This window comes from Phaethon aethereus (assembly GCF_964289735.1).
Source record: "Phaethon aethereus genome assembly, chromosome: 7".
NCBI classification, from domain to species: domain Eukaryota; kingdom Metazoa; phylum Chordata; class Aves; order Phaethontiformes; family Phaethontidae; genus Phaethon; species Phaethon aethereus.
The window spans coordinates 4,323,313-4,332,951 of record NC_138583.1 but is presented as its reverse complement, the minus strand read 5'-3'; the positions used below and the strand labels follow the sequence as shown (position 1 = coordinate 4,332,951).

Here is a 9,639-nt window from a genome sequence, read left to right as displayed (position 1 = left end):
CACCCCAAATCCTCGCGCCTCCCCCGTGCTGCATCCCCAGGGCCACGGTGGCGCCTCTGTGGCCGTGCCTGCTGCACCCCGTCCCGCTGCCCCCCGTCCCGCTGCCCCCTCTCCCCGCTGTCCGCCGTCCTCCGCACCCTCGCCCCGCGTTGGCCCCGTCCCGGAGCGGCCCCTCCCCGCCGGCCCCGCCCCGTTCCACCCCTTGGCCCCGCCCCACGGCACCCCTGCTGAGGAGTTTCCCTGCCCTCTAGCCCGAGCGAGGCCCCGCCCACCGCCGGCAGGGGAGGGAAGGCAGCGGCCAATCACCTCTCAGGACAGGGCATCCGCGCGGCGCCGATTGGCGGCCCCGGCCTAGCTTGACGAGCCCCGGGCCGGCGACGGGGGCGCTCCGATTTGCTGCTGCCGCCGGCGGGCCCCGCCCCGCCGCTCCCCTCCTCTCCCTCCCCCTGCCCCCCCCACCCCGTTCGGGCGGCAGCAGCAACCGCCGCCGCCGCCGCAGCGTGAGGCGGTTCCAGCGGCGCGATGGCGGCTACGGCGGGCAGAGCGCTGCCGCTCCTCCTCTGCCGCCGCCCCGCCGCGCTGACGGCGGCCGGTTGCTTCCCGGCACTGGGGCGGCGCCGCCAGCAACAGCAGCAGCGACACCGGACGGTGAGTGAGGCGGGAGCCGTGCCCTTCAGGCGGCGGCCGGCTGAGGCGGGCGCGGTGCCGGGCGGGCGGCGAGGGGGTGGCGGCTCCAGCTCCCCGCTCCGTTCCCCTGGAGGCGGCGGCCCCCGGCCCGGCCCTGGCAGCTGCGCGTTATTCTTAGCGCCGTCGCCGGGCGAAACTTGAGCGGGGCGGGCGGCGGCAGCCGAGCGCCGGGCCCGGCAGCGGGCAGCTCCCCGGCCCTCCCGTCGCCGCTCCGCCCCGGGAACCAGCGAGTTCCACACAGACACCCCCTCGCCGCCCTTATGTCCTACCGGCTCTTTTACCCCCCCGCTTCCCTCCCTTCCTCCCGGAAGGCGCGGGAGCGGCCCGGCGCAGCCCGTGGTACCGGGGCCGGGCAGCCGGGGCGGGGGTCGGGGCGCGACCGCCAGGTGGCGCGCGGGGCCGCCCGGAGCCGGGGCGGGGGGCGGCAGCCCCCTCCGTGGAGGGGGCCCACATACAGCATCGACCCGGTGCACCGGGGTACGGGCGGGCGGGGACCAGCGCATGTGCCCAGCGGAGCTGCGCCTTTTCTCTTAATTTTTTTTATCCTTTTTCTTTATTGTTACGCTGCCCCCCCCCCGCGCCTCCAAGGTCAGCCGGGGGAGAGGCATTCGGGGGGCTCCCCAAATCCGCTCCCAGGTGATGGCATCCAGGTTGGTACGGCTCGGGGTGGGGGGCAAAAAGGAGGGGGGAAAAAAAAAAAAAAGGCTTTTTTGGTTTGCTTCCCCTGTAGAAGCAGCGGGGAGAAGACGGCAGCACACGCCTTGCTTACTATGTGTCTTAGGGCAGAAAAAAACCCTGTAAAGGCGGCAGGTTGCGTGTTGGAGCTCGAGAGATTTGCTAAAAATACCAGGAGGTTTTTTCTTTTTAAACAAAGGGAACAGCATGTAACCGTGGGATAGTCTCCTAGCTTTTGCTACAATCTGTTTTATTGCTGCCTGTGAATAAAAAGCTGCCGTCGGAGGTGTGCTCCTGTCGCTCACTTGTTGTTTCGCTCAAGCAAGTAATCGCCAAACTACCTAAAGCCACCGAAACTGTGTATTAATCGGGTGATGGAGCGAGGCTCCGAGCTCCCTTGGAACATCAGATATAATGCTGGGTCCCTAGGGTACTGTTTAAAGAACAGCTAAGCGTTTTTGCCTTGTATCTTTGGGGTGCCGGTATGTTCTCACAGCGATGGGATGCCGCAGGTTCTGTCGGTATCGAGTGTCTCAATTGCATCAGTCCGGTATTTGCAGCGCAATCGTTCACATGTGCGAAGCGTGGCTGCTGCGGCGTTGACTTCAGACTTTGTAAATACCGACTTGACAAGCGAGGCCACCAGTACCCTGAGCCCTGGTCAGGTGTGGAACAGCCTTTTCAGCTTTTGTAACTATCACTTATGTTGTCTCTTTTAGCAGCCTGGTCCAGAAACTAGTAAGTTATTTATGTAAATTTAAGTTGACCTTTGTGATTAATTTAACAGAGACTCAGATGCATGCTCGATTCTGCTAATAGGGCTAAGTGTAGCACTAAACGTGCAAGAAGATTAAAAACAACCATTACAAAATATCCTAAATCTCTTCTGTTTTTCTGGGCTATTTTGCTGCTGCCGTGGTCCTGGCTGAGCGGACGTGGCTGAAGTGTGGGCACGCTCAGGAGCCTGCTAAAATCGTACTGTCAAAGCCTTCCCCTTCGGGTGCTTGGGGAAGAAGTAGTATTTTGCCTGTGTCCCGTGGACTGATGATTAGAAAGTTCTTCTGCCTTTAGTACTGGTTGGGTTATGCGGTTTGATTTTTGGCAGCTTGGCTGTTAGCTCTTTGTGGTGCTGCAGTGAATAGTTTCTGGTGTTTTCTTCTTTTCAATAGGGAGATTGTAGGCAAGTCAGTTCGCTAGATGTGGAACGGTGAAGTGTGAACATAGCGATCAGGTGAAAGCTTTACTCAGAGCAGGTCGGTACCCGGTATCTTATCTGTTCCTTTTGTCAGCAGGTGTAACGTGCATATTTATCTCCTCACAGAAAAGTTGAGTTACCCTTTCCATCACGCTGCGCTTGAGAAACTATGTGGACCAGTGGGAGAGAGCAGAGACCCGAGAGTTGCCGAATCCTAGAACAAATGATCTCTGAGGAGAAATTACAGGAACTGGAGCTCTTCATAATAAAGAGAAAATCGGAAGGAGGTTGCTGCAAAGAGGAAGCAGAAAAACAGAAAATCTGTGTTGGGTAGGAGAAGTAATGGGCTTACAGTGTGAGAAGAGGGATTTGGTTAGGTGGTGGGAATCTTTTTATTGACAGTAAAAGTAGTAAAATGCTGAATTATTTCCCAAGGAAGCTGTTCAATCCTCATTATTGGAGGTGGTTAGGACAGCTTAGACTCGCATCAATCAGTTAGGGCTGATGAACAATTGATCCTGCTCTGTGATAGGGCTGGACTGTATGAGCTTCCTGAGTTGATAAATGGTACGAGAAAATAGATAGGAAGAGTTTGTGTAATATAGGTGTAATTAATAGAGTGATCATATTGGGTATGTCTCTGCAGTATTGTTTTTGGTACAATAAATTCTCTATTACTTCTCAGGATGGCTGGTTTCTAGCAGAGGTGATAAATTAAATGGGCTGCTTTGAAATGGGGTGGAAATGCTAAATTATCTTATGGATGACTTCTTTCAAAAGGGATATAAAACACGCTGGAAGAGCCTGGACCAATTGACCAGACTACTGTGAGACGACAGTACTTAAAAACAAAGAGAGATGGATAAAGGGTTAAGAATGAGGTTGTGACAACATCAAACAGTAGAGAGGGCAAGGAGGGTCCTAACTCTTGAATAAATACTTGGTTTATGAAGGTTCAGATGGGAATACAGTAATATGGGGAGATGTAGGGCTTGAATGAAGTGTTCACAGCTTGCGTAAGAGTTTTGAAAGCTGGGAGAGTTGGGAAGGTCAGTGGGATCAGCATATGGAAGTGGGGTTATGGAAGACCCAGCAAGTCTTGACGTTCTGCCCTAGCTGAACAGTATCACAGGGTGTGAGAGATCTTGGGAGGAGGATGCAGAAAATTTGAAAGAAATTCACTTAGGGATCTTGGAATGGGAAGAAGCAGGCAGGAGGAAGCGTTTACTGATATTGAGAATTTCTCTTCTGAAAATGATGATGATGTTGCCTCGCAGGGCGACTGTGAAGGGCAAGGAGAGAGCCAGTTGGCATAACCACGTAGAAAGTGGGGCTGGGGTGTCCATAGTGTTAGAAGAATATGACAGAGCTAAATAAATGGACTTATGGCAGAAGTATCTGAGGTTGCATTTCTCTTCAGTCTCCTAGTCTCACATATGTGAGAGTGGGAGAAGCCTTCTAGAGGAGGAGAGAGTCAGCAAGTATGTTTGCAGTGGAGAAACGGCAGAAGTAGGCTGGAGGGGTTGTAATGCCAGGGGCAGTGGGTGGATGGCTACAGCTTTGGAGATGAGTACGGCTGAACAGCTCATAGAGCGAAACATCAATAGTACTGGTGTTTGTTTTAAATTGGTGCTGCATGCGCTTCCTCGTTGGGAGGGAGCTGCGGAGATCCGACGCCTTGCTGGGAGGTCGCAGGTGAAGATGGGAGCTGAGAGAGGCGGTTCATTTAATTGGGCCAAGGTAACTTCTGCTGGTGAGAAGACCAGAAATGGCAAAAGGTGGTATCAGCAAGCAAGATAATGTGGGGAAAAGAAATCCTGTGTGTTGTTTCTTGTTCTATATGCCAGCTACATGCAAGAAGTGGCAAAGGACCGAGAAATAGCAAGAGCGGCGAGGAGGAGCCTGGCTGGTGCTGGTCCGCAGAAGGTTGGACTCTTACAAGCTGTGCTGTGGGGTATGGATGCACAGTCCTGTGCGCTGACTTTTTAAGCAACGGGAGTGGAACCAGGATGGAGACAAGTGCTTGGTGGGTGATTAGGTGGCATTTCTCAGTTGAGTGGTGTTTGCTAGGTTATAAACTGATGTGAAGCATAGCAGCCATAAATCATGATACTACCTACTAATTAAGGCCCTGTCCTGCAGTAATTTCTGGTGCTTAATAAAAAAAATTGCTGCTATTTTCCTGTTAGACAGCTTGCCCTGAGATGAGCGCGGAGAGAGAATTGAAGTGGCTGTGCCTTGGAGGAAACTTCCTTATGAAGCAAGGGAAGCTCCTTCTTTGACTCCTATTTGTTCCCAGTGCTGTGGGTGTTGTGGGTAAGCTGCCAAAGGCAAGAGCTCCACACTGCTGGGATGCTGTGGGGCTAGGAAGCAGTCCTTTATGGAAAAGGTTCACAAAGAAGTAAGCTATAAATGCTTTTCAGATATGCGGTGGTAGACAAAGGACTTAAATAAAATCCTTTGCTTTTGCATGTTGAATGCCTAATCTTCATGGTTTTCTTCCTACAAAGTTTCGAGTATCTTGTTACTGCGTTTCTTAGGGCATGTGGCTGGTGGCTGAGTTATCGGTATGATCAGTATGTAATCAGCTGGTTCAGATCTGGAAAAAATACCTGTAGAAAATCGAGGGCTCGGCTGTATGCGACGTTCCTATGGTAGTTAATCCTGGCAATTCTGGGTAGATGAGGAGTAATGACTCCTGGTGACAACTTCGAAGCTTAAAAAGCAAGAACCGAACCTAATTGAGATGCAGCCACATTTCACATAGGTATGAGGCAACCTGCAGGTTTTTATCTGGTCCAGATGAGGACCAGGATTACTGCTGTCCATCAGTCCTCCAAGTGGGGTAGGATTTTGGTGCAGGTAGCCCTGTGTTAAGGGTGCAGTAGAGAGTGTACCCCACAAAGACAAGAGGACTCTCTGCCAAGGAAAGGTGTCCGGGGATGTGAGAAGCCTTGGGAGGGAGATGCAATGGACATTGTGCTGAAGCTGTCCTTGACAGCACGGAAAAATTTACATATTTATGTCCTGGCATAGATACAATGTGTATTTGGTGATATATTTTATTTTTTTCCCCATGCTAGGGCTGAAACTGTTGCAGCATCAACTTCCAAAGAAGCTGTTGCTTAGTAGTGTGGTAATAATTTCCCTGGTGGGCCCCTGTAACCACCCCGAGCCCTCGCTGTCACAAGCAACAGTTTATTGCCCTACTGTTGCCCACCTCTTGAAACGAATTTATTTAACAGGTGAAGCTTGGGACTCAAAAAACTCATGGAGCAGCAGTGACTGGCTGCAAGGATGGTGAGACTTGGGAGAATATTTTGGTGTGGTGTCCGTATTCTTGCTGAGGATGGAAACTGTTGGGCTGCTTTAATTAACTCCTGTTTTCCTGACCTTGTGTACTGCTGATCGTAATTTTTCAAATGAATGATTAAAAAGACAAAGAAGTGGTGGCTGTCCGGTGGTTTGAAGGGGCATAAAAGAATTCTTCTCACTGGATCTTTGGCTGTACTTGTTGCCTACTCTGACCTCAAAAGTTGCCTATGCTGGGACATCCATAGGAGCAGGGACATGGATGTTCCAGACCAGGAAGAGATGCTTTTAGTGTCACTTTGGAAGTTGAGATGGGATGTGGCTTGAACTGCAATATAAATAAACACCGACCCAGCAGAACATTTATAATGTCAAGGAAGCCCTAGGAAATGTTGATTTGACTGTAAAGATGGGTCTCTCCACCAAACCTCCCTTTTCTCCTGCATCTTCCCTCGCCTCCTTCCTGTGCGTGCATGCTTGCTGTCCTGCTGATTCCTCTCTCGCCTCACCCTGGCAGAGGATGGTGAAAACGTAATGATTTCTTGTACCTGTTGTTGCCACTTGGCCACTCCGGTGCTGCCTAAATTGTTTAAAATGCAAGGTGAAGGAAGGTCTGCCGCCTCATGCTAGATTTACTGCTGGAGGGAAGGCTACAGCTCAGTGCTATTTTGACAGGTTCAGAAGGAAAGAAAACTTTTTCAACATTTTTACTTCAAATGAGAGGAGGGACTCTGTGCTTAACTAATTACAGAGCAACAGAATACCAGTACTAAGTTGCAAGTTTTGTGCTTGTTAGCTTTTTGTTTGATTGTGTTGGGATTTTTTTTTTTTTTTGCACGAGCAAAAATTTAGAGGGTGATGAACGGCAGGTATTTTTTGGTGTATAAAAGTGGCTGAAACATTCTCTTGATCATATTCATTCTTACAGAGCAAAATAGGTTTTGAAGGGAGGCTGAATTAAAAAAAAAAAGGCATTTTGTAGCTTTTGATGTGCCTGTTCATTCAGTGAAGAGGAAAAATGCTTTACTTAGCAGTGTTTGGTGAACACCCTTCCAGGGCTCTCTTTATGTGGAAGAGGAGCGCAGTACAGAAAGGAGTAGACGTTGGGTTTATTGACAATTACTTGATGATACAAATTTTTTGAATTTATAATTCAGCCTGTGGGAATAATCAGACTTCGTGTGTAAGGTCTATGATGGGAAAGGGAGTTACAGTCATGGTAAAGTGGATCCAGTTATTAATACAATAATTTCAGGACAGATCTCTTCCCCTATGGGGAATGTTTCTCAGCTGCCCTTGGGCAGGATGGGTCTAGCTCTCCTTACCAGAGTCATGCCTGAAAAAGTAAAAAAAAAAAAAAAAAAAAATTTTAAATAAGATGTTTTTGTTCATTTCCTAAAGCTGTTTTTAGCCTAGTCTTTAAGATTAAACTTTCTGTGCGATTAGGTCCCCCCCAGTCTGTTGGTGAAACGTAACTTTTATGATTTCATTTCAGATTTGTGCTATGAGTCGCTTGTTTGCCATTCTATAAAACAGCATGCAGATGACACAAACCTGTAATTTATATTATTCTCCCATTTGTAGGTCCATGGAAATGTAGAAATGGTTTTAGATTTGGGGTGCCTTTTTTTTTTTTAATTTCCTTACTTATTGTAGTGTCAGCTGGTGGTCACTCTTCCTGAGATCCCAACTGCTGCTTTCTGCTCCCATGGCCCCTGGTAGCCCTGTGTAGGATGAGGAACTGTCGTGGATGAAACCGTGTGCACTCTGCTCGCCATGGAGGAATACTTCTAGTCTCTGAAGTGCTCCCTGGGTGAGAGACTACCTGTGATACTGTTGATGTGCTGTTGATTGTATTTCAGTACTTTCTTTTTGAGGGCAAACTAGAGCGATCTGGCTTTAAGGACTGTTTTGTCCTTAAATGATGAAATTCCCAATGATGAAAAGAAAATGACTTGTCCCTTTTCTATTAAAGTTTTGGCCAAGGGTGTTCTTTCTGTTATTAAGGTCTCAACTGGTCATCAAAATGAGATGTCATTTTAATGAAGATGAAAATATGCAGCACTTGAATGTGACTTTGAATTATTTTCCAGTAGGGCAAGCCTATGGGGTATCGCTTATATCTCATGTAAAATACAAAGCATGTCCGATATCTTTTTCTGCATTCTTGGCAGCTCTTAAGGAATTAGGAAATGTAGAACAAATCGCATAAGCAGGAGAGGAAAAAAACTGTGGCGAACAGGCTTGTTTCAGCGATTTGCTTTTGTTGGCTTCCCCAGAAGGAAGGGACTGCCGTGCGACGAGGAAACTGTCAAGTCTCTGAAACTGCTTATTGGATTAAGTAAAACTCAAATCTCACTTGGATAGATAACTTAGGAAGGATCTACTGGGGGACAACCACCATAAAATACCTCCTGGGTGACTGTCAGTCTTGTGTCCTGTCCTGCAGCCTGCTGGGAATAAAATAATTCACTCTGAGGTCATAGCCTAAGAAGTTTTATAGGGTTTAAGAAAAGCTTTATGGAACGTATTGCTGTTTTAAGAGGATTTTGGAATAATGCTATGGTAACAATTTCACTCGTTTACGTCACGCAGGTCCCAAGATGTGTATGTACCTTGTTGCTCCTTCCGTTATCCAAACTTTATGTAGACTCAAAGTGGTGTGAGGTTGTAGAAATGGGGCGAAGGAGAACGGTTGCCAGATCAAAGCCCTGGCTTTGCAGTGTACCTCGGAGCAGGATCTAGTCCTCTGTATGTGTGCAGGAGCTGGGGACACCTGAGCGCTCTGTCAGATGGGGACTGCGCAGAGCTTCTCACTGCAGAGCATCTCACTGTGGACTTAGGTGAGGACACCTTTGCTAATGGCTTTAACTTCGGTTAGTTGGTGTACACAGGTTGGAAGGAAGAATGCAAGATAACTGGACTTCTTGGATCGATGTGCATGCAATATCAGGTGGGGAAGCTCACCGAGCACTTAATGAGTGGAGTGACCGTAGCGTTGGTGGCCGGCAAACAGCATCCTTTCCTTCCAGCTTATGAGGGGAGTTTCCAGCTCATCCTCCAATTTTCTAGGTCAGTTGCTGGAAAAGAGTCTAAAGTCACTCTGTGTTTTCTCCTTTCTGTGTAACCATATTACCTCAAAAAGCATTGAGCTAGGCAAAGCTTTCCTTGTTTTATTATGAAGAACATCATGTTTCCTTAAGCTGCCTAATGAGTTTATTTGGATGAGCTCATGTCAATTATTACTGTACCTTGGAGCTGCTGATGAAAAATGTGTTCCCTCAATGTGGTAAAGGAGGTGGCTTCTTTCCACACTTGAGACTTGTATGTTTTGGAAATGGCTGGCAGAGCAACTTTAAGAACCATTCAGTTAGAACCCGACAGATGATCCTTGTACGTTCACGGCTTTATCAATGATTTGTAAAAGGTATAGCTTCTGATGAGCAGGAGGTACTCCCTTGACATATTGGCTTGCTCACTGTCAGCTGAAACATGAATTGGCGGTATCTGCTCAACCATGACTTGTCAGCTGCTCTTCTACGTGGTTTCCTTCATCTGTGCTCCTACCTGTCGCTTGACTTGGGTACTGTAGAACCCCGCATTAAGGCACGGTGATAATTGTCTTAAGCCCTCATTTTCTTTTGCCAAAAATGACTTCTAATGACGCCGCGTTCTTTTTTGCTTTGCAGCTGAAATCTGTAGAATGAATAGCAAATGGATGTTCATCAGCCAGAATGCAGGTTGTGAAATTTAATCAGAATAGTGGACTC

General features: G+C 48.5%; 1 protein-coding gene across 1 annotated transcript in view; it reads left to right on the top strand.

Annotated features, from left to right (window-relative positions):
• Window positions 1-522: 522 nt before the first annotated feature.
• Window positions 523-9,639, top strand: part of MCU (mitochondrial calcium uniporter) — a gene marked incomplete at its 5' end in the record, with an annotated part of 95,355 nt that continues 86,238 nt past the window's right edge. Inside the window, one exon of the mRNA XM_082002174.1 lies at window positions 523-648. Within this exon, the coding sequence (XP_081858300.1) occupies window positions 523-648 (126 nt within the window). The remainder of the gene's footprint in view (window positions 649-9,639) is intronic.